Raw genomic sequence first — 15,294 nt, forward strand, 5'->3', positions numbered from 1 at the left:
GTTTTAATGAAACCTTTAATGACTTTCAAAAACTGCTGCTGAATCTCTTAAAGGACTATTAGAAATGCATTCTCTCAGGTTTCACTACTGTGTACTAAATCACTATCCTTACAACAGTGGGTCCCAATACAACCAGTTAGTGGGTGGAGATGTACCCCCATTGTTTTGTTGCCTTAGATCTAGTGATGCATGTGTCCAGTCCTGGGTGATTGGCAGGTTTGTTTCCATCTAGCAATACTCAACAAATATCTAGAGCACCTTTACTATACCCCTAAGATAATAACTCAGATTTTAAGCTAAAGGCTTATACACTCACCTAAAGGATTATTAGGAACACCTGTTCAATTTCTCATTAATGCAATTATCTAACCAACCAATCACATGGCAGTTGCTTCAATGCATTTAGGGGTGTGGTCCTGGTCAAGACAATCTCCTGAACTCCAAACTGAATGTCTGAATGGGAAAGAAAGGTGATTTAAGCAATTTTGAGCGTGGCATGGTTGTTGGTGCCAGACGGGCCGGTCTGAGTATTTCACAATCTGCTCAGTTACTGGGATTTTCACACACAACCATTTCTAGGGTTTACAAAGAATGGTGTGAAAAGGGAAAAACATCCAATATGCGGCAGTCCTGTGGGCAAAAATGCCTTGTTGATGCTAGAGGTCAGAGGAGAATGGGCCGTCTGATTCAAGCTGATAGAAGAGCAACTTTGACAGAAATAACCACTCGTTACAACCGAGGTATGCAGCAAAGCATTTGTGAAGCCACAACACGTACAACCTTGAGGCGGATGGGCTACAACAGCAGAAGACCCCACCGGGTACCACTCATCTCCACTACAAATAGGAAAAAGAGGCTACAATTTGCACAAGCTCACCAAAATTGGACAGTTGAAGACTGGAAAAATGTTGCCTGGTCTGATGAGTCTCGATTTCTGTTGAGACATTCAGATGGTAGAGTCAGAATTTGGCGTAAACAGAATGAGAACATGGATCCATCATGCCTTGTTACCACTGTGCAGGCTGGTGGTGGTGGTGTAATGGTGGGGGGGATGTTTTCTTGGCACACTTTAGGCCCCTTAGTGCCAATTGGGCATCGTTTAAATGCCACGGCCTACCTGAGCATTGTTTCTGACCATGTCCATCCCTTTATGACCACCATGTACCCATCCTCTGATGGCTACTTCCAGCAGGATAATGCACCATGTCACAAAGGTCCAATCATTTCAAATTGGTTTCTTGAACATGACAATGAGTTCACTGTACTAAACTGGCCCCCACAGTCACCAGATCTCAACCCAATAGAGCCTCTTTGGGATGTGGTGGAACGGGAGCTTCGTGCCCTGGATGTGCATCCCACAAATCTCCATCAACTGCAAGATGCTATCCTATCAATATGGGCCAACATTTCTAAAGAATGCTTTCAGCACCTTGTTGAATAAATGCCACGTAGAATTAAGGCAGTTCTGAAGGCGAAAGGGGGTCAAACACAGTATTAGTATGGTGTTCCTAATAATCCTTTAGGTGAGTGTATAAGATATCGCTTATGAACATACAGTTGCACGAATGATACTTTATATTATTTGGAGGTAATTCTGTAGGAAGGGGGGTCAATTTTGGACCATGCTAGAGGCAGAGATCTTCTCATTTTAATTTTCTTTAACATGCCTTTAGTTTTTATTAAATAAAGGGAGGGGTTTGGATGATGCAGAAAGCATACTTCAACTGAGCGGTCTGAAAGCGCTGCAGAAACTAGATCTTGTGTGAATCTGAGCTAAATGATTAGATCACCGTGAGGGATAATGTATCTGTGGATCTATCTCCTGTTCTTTTAGTCTGCAAGGTGTGAATTAAAACCATAGTGTGCAGTTTGATCATTTTAATACTTAGCAATGATCTAAAATGTAATTGGGATCCCAACAACAAAACTAAAATCAAGAAAACATGGCTTTAACAAAAGATGAATTGCTCATGTTTCCCTTAAGTCATTATACTTCAAATCAAAACACATCGCATATGACTAGCTGGGAACGAAATGCAGTGTCGCACTGGCGGGGTGTTCCCCAGTCAGGCAGCAGGTGGGGCTGTGGTTTCAGGTTATCGCACGGCGAGGCCCGGCGGCGGACCCGGGAAATGGTGCCTCTCTCTGCCGTTACAGAGTAGCCGCTGTGGTGTGGGGGGTTCCGCGCATGCGCTGTCCCGTCACACGAACATGCAGTCCATTGTTACACACGCCACACCCCCGCTTGTTGTAAATAGTAACACGCAGGCTTGCTGGGAGCTTTTTCAAGCCTCGCTTAATGTGATAATGTATATTGTTTTTATTACTACTATGATGTTTGAAGTCAATGCGATGTTGTAAAATGTAAGAGTATGGCTTCCCCGTGCTAAATACAGGGAGGTGTGCGATATCGACACTTAGCGTCGTGCTGTGTGGCCACTGGGGTGCAGTTGCGTGGGGTTTGTGCGTCGGCGCCTGTTTTCGACTCGGGCGGGTGATGTGGCTGCAGCCGGGGCGCTCGGGAGTCTCCAGACCGGCAGACAGACGGTGTTGTGTAACGTGTTTTTCCCTTTTTCCTATTGAAATTGGCGCCTGTTCCCGGTCCCGCCAGCAGAGGGCCTGCGTTTGCACTGCGCCACACGGAGCGCAGGGTGGGACCTGGCGCTGCTCGCATGACGCAGCCATGCTCAAGATCATGCAGATGCATGCTAACGCCGAGCATGAGCTACAGCGGGTGTGTGCAGCAGATGTGGCGAGAGGCGCCTGCGCGGAGCCCTGTAGCGAAGCCTGTCCGATGCGCACACCAGCCCCACTCCAGCGCAACATGCGAGCGAGTGTCTGTAATGTGATCAGCTCCAGCTACGTAGGACACTGACAGGCTGCAGCGCCGGCCCCTTGACAGGACTAGGCAGGGCTACACCCATTGAACAGCCTTTGATGGCGCATGCGTCGTGAATGAAGCAGTTCCTTATTTTCCGCGCCCCCCTCTTTCCTCCTCCCCCCTCCACTCCCAAACCCGAGCCCTGCTTCATTTCTATTGGCGTCCTGGTAATGGCATCAGTTTGGCACTGCGGTAATGGTGTCGAGTTCCCTCTGGCGGTACAAAATGGCATTTTTTCCTTCTACCTAGACGTATCATCTTCATCAGTAGAGACATGATGGTTGCCACAGGATCCGAGTGAAGTGAGTGCCGTGGAACTTGTCTGTGACGAAATCCCCACTAAGCGGTTCTGTTCTAAAATAAATGTATCGATTTCCACGTCACCACACCTTATTTTGAGCAATTCCATTTCATAATTAAAACAAAAACAACCCATTAGGTGCATGGATTATTAAACCTCTAGTGGCGAAGCCCAGCATAATGCTGTTCATCAGTATTACCAAGTAAACGACCTTATGGAAAGTGAACCCATTCGGGCTCTACGCGGCGTTCCGAGCTGCGCATTCACTCTTACGGCGCAGATGGAGCCAAGATGGCGACGCTTGCCCTGCAGTTTCACTTCCCTTCCACGTTCCGCGTCTGCGGGCCGAATCGGCTCCCTCTAGCGGCCCTGGTTGTGGGAGTGCGTCCCCGTCCTCGGCACTCCCTCTAGCGGCCAGCCGGAGCGATGTCTCCCGCCGCTGTTTCTACTCCTCTCCGCTCTCTGTTTGTCAGACTGAGACATCCGAGGGAGAGGAGTGAGCCGCCATTTTCCGAGCGCCGCTCTCCCAGAAACAACAAAAAAAAGACTCCACTTCAAACCGGGAAAAGACCCGGAGGAGCCGAACCAGAAGGAGGTCGGGTGGAACCTGCGGGCGGAAAAGACCGAAAGCCGAACCGAGCCGGATCGGTGACGGAGCCCCGTTCGCCGTGCTGTGTGTTTTAAAGGGGTTTCTTTACTCGTTGTTGTTTCGCCCATTTCGTGACTCCGAGAGCAACACGGAGGTTGGCGAAACCGGAGCACAGCCAGAAACGGATCCGTTGGAAAGAGGAGGGGGGGGGTGACCCCTATAATTAATTATTCTTCCATTTTTGGGGTTTATCGCGGTCGGTTTTGCTTCCAAACGGCGGGGATTTGCGGCTGAAATTCCCCCGGACTCTGCGCCTCGTCACGTGGTAGGTGCCTCCTTTTTCTTTGTTACTTTAAACTCGGCAGTAAAAAAAAGAAGAGAAAAAATGAACTTTAAAATGCAAAAGGGTAATAAAGCCTATCCGTATTCCTGCAACAGTGTCTTTTGTTGTAGATATCGGACATAGGTGGTGCTCTGGGGGGTGGCCTTATAGGATTTACATCGTGTTTGTGCAATTGATCGTAAAATATGAATGTTGCAGAAAATATCTATATATCCGTGCAACTCAAGTTGTCAGGACGTAAAATGGTATTTGCCACGATCGCTTTGTATGCAATATCTGCCCACTCTTGTTTTGGTATGGTTATATTTCCAAGTACCGATTGCCCTTGAAAACCTATTAAAACGCGTTATTTGTTTATATTTGTGGCAGGGGGGCAGCGTGTAACTTCGCACATTAATGCATTATATTGCCGTGTCCCACTATGGTCTTTAATTTCAATAGATCTGTCCGCATTTTAAAGTTGATCTACAGCTACGAAACTGCTGGAATATTAATCCACACAGCTCAAGGAAAGGCACGTTTTAACTTATTTATATACCGCAAACATTACACGCTTGTTTTTTTTTTTTTTTAATGGATAATGTGTAAAATTGAATATCCTATTGTGTAATTTCGGTCAGGTCGTCATGATGGCGCAGCCACTTTCAGGCGCCACTTTTTTTCCTCAAATTGTTGCAACAAAAATAAATGTATCTTATCAGCTTCAGCGCCCAGCGGTGCGTTTTGGAGGCTCGTTTTCCTTCTCTTCCCAACAATCGAACCGGAACCAGGGAGGATTCGAAATTCGGCTCGCCGCTCCTGCAGGGTCCCAGACGGACACTCCGACACCATTGCCTCGCCGGGGTGTTGAGACAATCAGGCGTTTTAAATATCCAACTTTTGACATCTGGGGACAACAAAAGCTGATCAGATTGGTTTAAGGCAAAGGGGGGGAGTTTTTCTATAACTGGGTGAATTACATAATCTCCATTTAAGTTTGCAAGCCGCTGTGTGTAACACTCGGCAGCTCTCTGTAGTGTGATTTGGAGATGTAGCCTATAGAAATATTTTTATGTTGAACTCTTTTTTTTTTTATGATGGGTGTTTCGGTTTATTTCTACGTTGTGCAATTTTTGGAAGCGGATTGTCTTGTTTTTTTCCGCAGTGTGGAAGGCATTCTGCACTGGACTGGTTAATTCACAATAACGTTGGATTTCTGTTCTTGAATATCATATCTATTATTAATCTGTCCGTATCTGTCTCTCTAAATATACATGTATGTATGTATACAAACACATGCACATTGTGTTGGGGGGGGAGGAGGGGGCTTTTATACTAAATTTGTGTATAGGTTTGAATGTTTGTGTGTAAGTACTGGTGTGTGCACAGTGTGACAGTAGTTTATTTGTGATTACAAATCCTTGCATCAGGCATGTGATCTCAACAGTTTCCTGACGTAATTTTATGAAAAGTGATCCTTAAAATAAACAAATTGATCCAATATGCATATTTATTGAGATTTGAATGACGTTTGATCAAATTATACTGCCTGGTGTCCTTATTCACCTTTCCTGTATGAAAACAAAGCAGGTCTGCTGTTTGGATATCACCTTCAGTTCCCACATTGTGCTAATGTTGTGGCCTTTGCAGTTGCAAATCCTTTGACTATTGCAGGAAAAAGCAGGACCTGGCCTACATGTATTTCCATCGGTTTCAGCAGGCCCGTACATATAAGCTTATTAGGACTATACAGAAATTGAAATGCATGCCTTGAAATTTGTTCTACTTTCAAATCTAGTGTTACTTGTCCCAGGCACCAGGAAGCATAATTTTATGTGTGCGCAAATGCACACACAGATAAATAAAATATATTATGTCACACGGCCCTGCTGTTGCAGTTGCACTGTCAGTATCGTTAGTCAGTAATCCATAGCCCAGATTTAAACAGATACAAACACAGTTGCTAAAGTGGTTATATCAAGGAGCATGTTTGACAAGATAGCTGTACTGCTGTACTTGCTGTTTTAACTAATCAGCACTTATTAAAAACACCAGTACAGGGAACAGGGCTGATGCTGAAAGCCCTTAGAAAAGCACCTTGATTAGTAAGCATTCACAAGCCACAGATGTTTGACACTAGTTTCCTTTTATGCATGCGTGTGCGCATATGTGATGGAGAAAAGCACCACTAGGATCAAGAAAATAAATATTAAAGGGGGAAACTATCCAATCTAATTTTATATTCCTAGAAACCCTGATTGTTTGTTGAAATTCTACCTGACCTTAGTGTGTAGGGGGAGCAATCCATTAATTCCAAGTCTTTTGTCCACTCAGTGGAGCAGTGTACCAAGGTCAGTGGTGGGGGGGAATCACAATGGTGTGTAGGTGATTTAATGAGCCTTAATCCAAGTGTGTGCTGTATGATTTTTTTTTTAAATGTTCTAATTAGTTTCCAGTACTCTTGTGTCCTTTATTTTATTTGTTTACCAGTAACTTTTGTGTCAAACATATTGACAGATTTGCAGACTGGTTCCTGAAGACAAGATGGGTTGATTGAGGTTCACCCTTTGCTAGTCAAGTTTTGTCTGCATAATATTGAAAATTGGTCTAGTGCAGGGACATAAAAGACTGACTGGTGTTGGTAGTGTATTGTTTGTGTGCACACAGGTTGTTTTTGTTGTCGTTTTGTTTCCCCTATTGCATTTGATTCACAGTCCAACCCACTTACCTGGATTCCCTGAAGAATGTGTTAATTGTGTACCATGCCCAAAATGCCAAAGTGACATTTGAATTACTTAAAATAAAATAGTCAATCCTTGTATGATACCACAGGGCTTGCCTACCCAAGCACAGCGTGTTAAAATGCTCTTGCCTGCTTCCTGTTTAGATTAGTATTGACCCCTGTCCATTTACCCTTTCTGCTCTTAAATGAGAGGCAGCAGTTGTACATACCTATTACTCTAAGCAGTATGAAGGAGCAGCAGCGTGGGTCAGAGGGAATGGCAGGTGCAAAGCCAATGTTGACAGAGAGGGTGCCTTTTAAAGCAAATTAACCAATGGTGTGACTTTTTAAATTGATTGTGCAGCTAAAAGTACTGTTTGGTGGAATAGGTATAATACCTCCAGAGTCTGAAACGTAGGAGTCATGCATGGCAGAAGCACAGCTGTTTGTTTGCTTTTGATAGTTTGCTCTTAGCACAGTTGCTGGCCAGTCTCGGAAATTTAAAATATCTTTGGTTTGGTTGGTGTTAGACAGAGGTGTACCTTTAGGAAACGTATAGCCACCTTCCCTCTGAAGTTCACAGCCATGGCTAAAATGGAACCTTTGGCTGGTTTGTGTGTTTTTCCCTCTTGAGTGTTGTACTCTGCAGAGCAAACCCTTGGCTTTTTGAGGGGGAAAGCTTACGCAGCGCACCTGTGAGAGAGATCTGGAATGTGTGCTTGCTCGGGCAGGGGAAGTGTTTTAAGTGGTCCCAACTACAAACGTTTGAGCCATTGTCATGAAACCTCTTTGTTTTTAGTAAAAGAAAAGGAATAAAAATAGGTTACAGGTGGGCACGGTATAGAAAGGCTGTTCTATTATTTTAAGTAGATTACAGCCGTAGTCGTGCTTCATTTTTGGTTACTTTCATTAAATTGTTTTAATCCTTATGTAACTTCATCCACTGGCTCATGAATTTGTACAGTAATTGAACTGAGCCATGTCGAAAAAATGTCTAGAGTATGCAGTCTATTGTGCTTACAATTCCTGCCTCTAGAGTTGAGCGTCTTCTGGTTGAGACCAACCTGGACTCCTGTAGACATCGGTTTAGGTTACTAGGATAAAGCAATATTTTTGACGTTAGCTCATTAACGGGGGGAGGTATTAGTGTGTATTGTATTTTATATTTTTATCTATTCCATTGGGATTGTCAAAGAAGAGTATGAATGAAGGTGTCTGAAGAGGTTTTTATTTGTGAGGTCCGAGTAGTTTATGCGGTTAATAGACCTGTTTTTTTAATTTATTTTTTATTAAGTCATGTGCTGGCGTTCACAATGGCCATGCTCGTGACGTCATGTGTTTGACCATTGGGAGGATTCCACCATCAATACTACCGTACTGTGGTACGCATAAATGCTTCAGTAAAGCCAGGCATGGAGCTGAACTTGATAACCTCTTACTGTGCGAGTGTGATTCAAATGCATGTGTACGGTCACACAAACAAACGCAATTTTTAATTCGATCTTAAAAATCCCTAACCTTGTTGTTTTCGACACATGCGTTAATCAGTTTGTTTTGCAGTAACTGTGGCCTCTGCTTTCCCTACTAAATTTAAAAAGGCTGTCAGCAAGGGAGAACTAATTTTTTCCAAGGCCTGAATTCTGGATTATTATAAAGAATTACTAAATGCTACTAACTTTTGTAAACGGATCTGAAGTCTTGTAAATAGCTTACTAGTCTAAGGGGTTGCAGTAGAGCTCTTAATTTGTTTTAGGCTTTTTCGACCATTAAAAAAGCTCTCCCTAAAAAACATGATGAAAATAGAATGAAAACATGCCTGCAAAAGTAGTACCTTGCTTTCATTTATTATTTATTCTCCTGCTCCTTTTTTCTTTAACTTGTTTCTAAGTATAACAACAGTCTGACACTGTGTGAAAGTGCATGAGCAAAGTTCACATTTTCAACTTTGGGTTTTACAGAGCACAGCAGTACAGGGAAGACTCCTGCCTTGGGTCAGTTTAAAAAAAAAAAAAAAAAAGTTAACCATAACCCCCTTTGCTGTGTGTTGGCATGCTCCCCTGCCATTTCCTCCAACAGGACGGGCACTCCTATATATCTATTGTGATGTGCCCTTTGAGTGTAGCCAGCCTCAACCAAACGCTTCAGCACTCATACCCTGAACCTTCCAGGAGAGAGCCCTTTTTGCAAGTCTTTTTTTTTTTTTTTAATGCACAGTTTGACTGAGATAATCAAGAGTTTTGCTTTTGTTTTCTTCTTGTGTGTAAAGAGGGAGAAATCCTCCAGGACCCTGAACCAGGGCCACACATGAGAGACGGCCAAGACGTGTGAATTTAATAGTGTACTCCTGAGGCCCCTGCTTTGTTCTCGCTGTATTCTGTGGTCGTTCACCCAGCTGAACAGTACAGGGGTGACCCAGCAGTACTGAACACCGGAGAGTGGGTGGAGTTGATTGAGACAGCTGGGTGGGGTTCATCTCAGTGGGTCTGTGCTGTGCTGTGCTGTGCTGTGCTGTGTTGGGGGGTGAATCACTGTTCCCCTGCCTACAGCAACAGCCAGACACTCCCCATGTGTGTCACAGACAAAATTCCCAACTTGGTGCACCTTGGGCAATTTATTTAGCTATTTTTGGTTTTCATCTAGCCACAGGATGTAATGTCTCGACTGACAAAGGTCTTGCTGGGGACAGGGCTGCTGTGTTGTGTGTTTGGTCTCCCAGTATTGCATGGCGGGGAGTCATGCAAATGTATGTTCTGTGGCTATTGGACACAGGAAGAACACTGTGAGGTTTTGTGCCTGTTGCTTAAAGATAGGCAGCAGGATCAGATATGGGGCGGTGACCAGATTTTCTGCTGTCATACTTGAATTTATAGTTTTGCTCATGCTGCTTAATTTTTATCACCTTTCCTTTTAAAAGCAACACATTGATCACTTTATATTTATACGCATCCCACTGCTTCTAGAAAAGGATGATCCTCGTTGTTGCCCTTTCAATGAGGGTGCGGGGTGTCCCAGTCACCCAGCCGGGCTTCACTTTTTAGGCTCACGCGGGTCTGTTATTACGAGCTCAGAGTCCTTCCTGCCACAGCAGCGATGGCTACCGTGTAGTTAAACTAGGCTCAACTACATTTGAACTCGCATAGGGGGGGTATTGGCAGTCTGGTTGTATCTGTACCTCACTCTTTTCCCGATCTGGTCTGTGGGAAGACTGGGTCGCAGGGGAGGTCCTCGGTTATGAAATGTTATTGCACCTGCCAGAGATTAAGAATACAAAGGTCAGGTTGAAATAACTTGGTGAAAACGCAGACGGCCGGAGGGGAGAGGCCGTGTTGCAGGCAGGGAGGATTGGGCCCTGATTGCATTCCCGTTCTCACTTCTCCTGTCTGCTGCTCCGCTTCTGTGAGATCCACATTTGGCCCTGCTTACATCCATGTTTACTTAAAATAATTATGTTTAACAAGTTGTTTTTTTTCTTACCCCCCTTCCACTGGTAAAATTGGAAATTATTCAGTGTGACGATAAAACCACATAGTCCTTGACAGCCCTGGAAAACCGAAGAGGAACATAAATAGGAGAACAAAATAGTAGACGCCTACAATCAGTGTTATGGATTCACTGGGATGAGCGATGGCCCTACCTGTTTTAGGTGGCAACTATATATGTTAATTGAAGTGCATCAGTTATACTTAAGTAGATTTGAGCTTTGTGTGCATCACTGTGGATGTTTGGGCTTGTCTAATTACTTACTGGCAATTGTCCTCACTCTTATTTCTATATCCTCCCGTACAGTGCAAAAATAAGCTAGCGTTTCGTGTAGATTTTACACGACGGGGATTGGATGCAGGAAGCTGGGGGGCCGCCTCTCCGTGTGCGGCTGACATTGATGCGAGCCAATCACTGTCTTCCCCGGCGGTAGCTGCAGTTGCTCTCTCCTATGATGTCGTCTCCACTTTGTCTTATACCAAGCATTTCCAAGCAAAGTTTCCAGGGCAGTTTTAATGTGGCGATTTCAAAAGACTGACCGTGCTCATGTACGTGAGGGTGACATCACCGTATGCAGCGTCAGTGGTTTCTGTACACCTTGTGTGGTCAGGGCATGTATATATACTCACTTCCTACTGGGATAGGGGGCATTTTTTCAACAGCAGCTTGAAATTTACAGGGTTTAATATATATATGCACACATACACACTCTTTGTACTTTGTATATATAGATATACTTTTCGTGTAAGAACGGTCATTCACATTTTTCATGAGGTGTGAGCATTTTGCAAGCCTTCACTTCTATGGATGCAAAAATAACATTTGTGAAGGGGCGGGAAAAAAGGGAAATTCAGTTTTAGCGGTTCTCTGTATAATTAGGGAAGTAAATGAGTGGATCTTTGCGAGACTATATGTACTTTGTTACTGCAGTAGAATATCCCAGAATGCTGAATATTTAGTCTTCATAAGTGAAACTGAAGACCAGATGAACCTCTTCCAGCAGACCGGGAATCGGGTCACTAACTTTTGCTCCCTTTATTACCATGAACTTTCATCTTGTGCATTGTAGTGCTGTTAACTGATTAGATTGATTTTTATTTAATCTCCGGTATGCTCAGGGGGTGATAACATTTTATTAAATTGTTTTTTTTTAAAGAGTTAGATTGTTTCTTAATGTAGTGAGATCAGATTGGTATAATAAATGCCATTTGGGTGGGGGGGTTGTGTGCTGGAAACACAGTGGGTTGGTGTGACTTTGCAAACTTGGTATTGGCATATTGAAATCTTTATTGTACCAGGGAAGGGAGAAATACTTCTGTTTTAGAGTGAAAAACATGAGACAATTTCAAAATGATTATGGTTTAAAATTATGAAATACATATCCTGGTAAGATTGTTGCTAGTTTAGTGTCCTGGTGGTTTAAATCCTTTTCACACCAATTCCAACTTGTACACATTTTATTTGGCACATCCACATTGTTTCCATATGCAGAGCATTTCCTTTCTTGAGGTGTGAGTATGTTTCAGTGTTTGCAAAATTAACCCTGTGCTGTCAGACACTTTTTACAGTTGCTCATCTGGATTTCATACCCAGATGACATTCACTTTCAGTTTCTTCAATTCCTAGCAAAAATAAAACTTAAAACTACTAAAACGGAAGAACATGATGGGATGACTGGCTAGTTGGCAGTGTAAGAATCAAGTTTCATGTGTTACGAACCCCCCCCCCCACCTCTTCCACGGAGCATTATCAGTGGTTGTCCAAGGCGGGCTTTGAAAGGCAATCTGCACTCCAGGTTTCACTCAAGCCAGGTTCTGACCTAGATAAGTGCTTTTAGTTTTTCTTTCTCCTCTAGAACGTACATGTAAGTAACATTATGCTTCTCATCTCGCTGCCGTTAATTGCTTGCATTTTTCACAGCACTGAGAGAGCACGGGTGGGGAGGTGGGGGTGGTAAAGGGATGGAGAAGAAGATGGGAGCTATCCAACTGATTGAGGCGTCTTTAGTCTTGATGCATAGTAAGATGAGACCTAACCATAGGCATTTCCTGTTCTGAATGTGGGTTTAGTACAAGAACTGATAACACTCCCATTGCAAAGCTGTTTAATCCATTTGCCCTTTTAAATTTTTTTGAGCTGAGTCTCTTACATAAACCACCAAGAGGTGCTGGTTATTTCACACAGGATACTCTAAGTGTGTAGACCAGCATGACTCCTCTGCTTCTTGTTTATACAACAGCCTTCATCTTGTTACAAACCTTTAGTGGAGCACAGTGCTGTCCTCTCTATCTGTTTGTCTGTCTCTGTCTGTTGGTTTTTCTTTCACACATGCTGCTGCCAGTGGAGACCACCGTGTCAGTCCTGTGTCCCCGCTGTGTAAGACTTTAATTTGGGTTTGCTTATCGTGCATGTCGTGCGTGTTTGTGTCGAAGAGGGCTCCAATGTACTCACTATGTTCCCTTTCTCTTTGTCCCCCTGACAGGCTGACCTCCGACGAGGCAGTAAGTGGGTGGCGTGGAGCTGGCCTCGGCACTGGGAGAGGCCGCCGCGCCTGTGTCTCTGCGCTGCATGGCTGCGATGGCTCCCGCTCTGACCGACGCGCCAGCCGAAGCTCACCACATCCGCTTCAAACTGGCTCCCCCTTCCTCCACCCTCTCCCCAGGCAGCGTGGAGAACAACAGCAACGCCAGCAACATCATTCTCTCCAGCAACGGAGCAGTTAAGCGCAAGCCCATCGTCTCATCCGGTGAAGAACGTGCCCTAGACTTCCGGGGCAGCAGCAAGAAGGAGGAGCAGCAGCAGCACCAGGAGTCGTCGCCACCGACGCCTCTGGGCAAGCTGCAGCCTCTGGTGGCCTCTTATCTCTGCTCTGATGTGACTTCGGTCCCATCCACTAAGGAGTCCCTGAAACTGCAAGGCGTTCTCATCAAGCAGACAGTCCTCAAGTCCCACGCCATCCTGCCAAATACCTACTTTAACAGCAGAAAGCACCAGACTTTGGAGTTTTCCGGGGACCAGATCAAAAGCATCATGAGTGTCAGCAGCACACCTGTCTCCCAACCACAGGCCCCGGTCAACGGCCTCGCTAAGAAACTAGGAAAGTCTACCGCCGGCTCCGAGCGGGACTGCCCCGCAGCTCTGGCTGCTGTCAATGGTAACAAGCCCCCTGCCATCCAGGACTCCCACCTGCACACAGTGCCAGGGGCCAACTCTGCCTTGATCAGAGGAGATTTGACTGGTTCTGTTCTTCTCAAAGGAGGAGGCTCAGATCAGCAGCAGCAGCAGCCACCGCCTGCTGGGATTTTGAAAGACGCTGCAAATAACTCTGAGCCGCCTCCTCCTTCCTCCACTAACGCTGCCCCTGCAGCCGGGGCTGCGGTGAGCCAGCTGGACTTGACGTCCGAGCAGACGGACGCCGATGATGGGGAGGAGGAAAGCAGCAGTTCTTCCGTTCGGCTGGGGCTGATTTCCCTGGACTCGGAGGGTGCGGGCTGCAGTGGGAGCAACAGGCAAGCGAAATCAGCCCACTCTCCGATAGCCCCCCAGCCCCAGCAATTCAGCAGCTTAGACGCGGAGGTCAGGGCCCGGAGCCTGGTGAACCAGAACCGGCAGAATGAGATAGAGAACAGACTGCGCCGGCTGCGTAAGCGGCTGCAGGTGGTACAGGCCAAGCAGGTGGAGCGTCACGTGCAGCAGCAGCTTGGCAGCTTCCTGCAGACCACCTTCAGCAAACTGCCCAGTCTGGACTCCCTGCGGCAACGCAGCCCCGCCGTCCTCACCCGTAAGGCCGAGGCGGCGCTGCGCCGGGCCGCCAGCGAGACAGGTGGGGACGATGGGCTCAGCCAATTCCTGAAGAGCGGCTCGGTGCCCACAGAGCTGGAGAGGCTCTCACTCAGCGGCACGGCCAACCTCAGGGCCACAGAGAGCGCCTTCGACTCGGACGTCACCGAGAGCAGCTCAGGGGGGGAGACTGACATTGAGGAAGAGGAGCTGACCAAAGTGGACATTGAGCAGCGCCACATCTCACTGTGAGTACCTGACGCCACCTGGGCCGGGCAGTGAGGTGGGGCGGGAGGGACATGGGTTTGGAGGAAGGGGCTTGTGGGGAGGGGAGGTTGCTGTGGATTCAGTAGATTCAGACAGATGTGGGGAAGTAGGGCACAACTTTGAGGATGTGGCTGAGGCCCTGGTCTTCGATGGTTACTGGTCTGAAGTCTTCACAGGTGTCCTGAAGTAACATGGATCCAAATTAGGTAATCTGAGAAAATTGGAGGAGAATAGAGGATCCATTCTGCCCTCTGAGATGATGGTGGCAATGCATCTTCTCACAGCCCACGATTTATCCATGCCATTGCTTTCATCGCATCAGGCCTCACATCTTTCAGACTGAGGAAGGCAATGAGTCACTTCTGAAAATATCAGCTATTTTGTGCCCTTAACCCAGAGAGTGCAGTGCTGTGCTTTTCAGGAGATGTGGTTTAGAAAAAAATAAAAATATTTTGTAAGAAATTGGGAAAACTCCGCATCTTAGCTCTTTTTATTTCTATCTATCATTTTTCATAGAATGACTAATTATTCTAAAATCACCCAGCCAGGTCCACGAATACCTGTGTGCTTGTGCTAATTCATGCACATAGACAGACAAATATGTATGAAGCTGCTGGGGTTACCGTCCATTGTTCAATGGCCATGAATCCATCAGCCAGCTTTTTCGATGTTGGTCTTGACAGCACACATCAGTCAGCATTACAGTACCATACAATGCAACACCAGACATCTCCATATGAATGTTTGCAAAGGTGGACTTTCATTAAGGAATGGAAAACAGTTGGTCTATTATGCAACAAGAAAATGTATACACAGACTCCCTGACCAACATGATTTTATTATATATTTTGGTGGTATTTCTAGGATATAAATTTGCAGCTAGTTAAAAGCACCAGCAAAACTAGAATTATCCATGGCTACACAACCTGCCCTTACCTCTCTGCTTCTCTGC

At 45.6% G+C, this 15,294-nt stretch overlaps 1 protein-coding gene across 3 annotated transcripts in view; it reads left to right on the plus strand.

Moving 5' to 3' along the window:
* The window catches only part of kansl1b (KAT8 regulatory NSL complex subunit 1b), a 52,761-nt gene that overhangs the window by 271 nt on the left and 37,196 nt on the right, over positions 1 to 15,294 (plus strand). For 2 of the 3 annotated variants that reach the window (XM_066698722.1, XM_066698724.1), the window contains exons 1-2: positions 3,644 to 4,096; positions 12,778 to 14,323. In XM_066698722.1, coding sequence (XP_066554819.1) covers positions 12,864 to 14,323 — 1,460 coding nt within the window. In that variant the 5' untranslated portion in view covers positions 3,644 to 4,096; positions 12,778 to 12,863. Of the gene's footprint in view, positions 1 to 3,643; positions 4,097 to 12,777; positions 14,324 to 15,294 lie in introns of those variants that run through there. The other variant, XM_066698723.1, reaches the window with a different exon arrangement.

The sequence above is a fragment of the Amia ocellicauda genome, chromosome 3, assembly GCF_036373705.1.
Source record: "Amia ocellicauda isolate fAmiCal2 chromosome 3, fAmiCal2.hap1, whole genome shotgun sequence".
In the NCBI taxonomy this organism is placed as follows: Eukaryota; Metazoa; Chordata; class Actinopteri; order Amiiformes; family Amiidae; genus Amia; species Amia ocellicauda.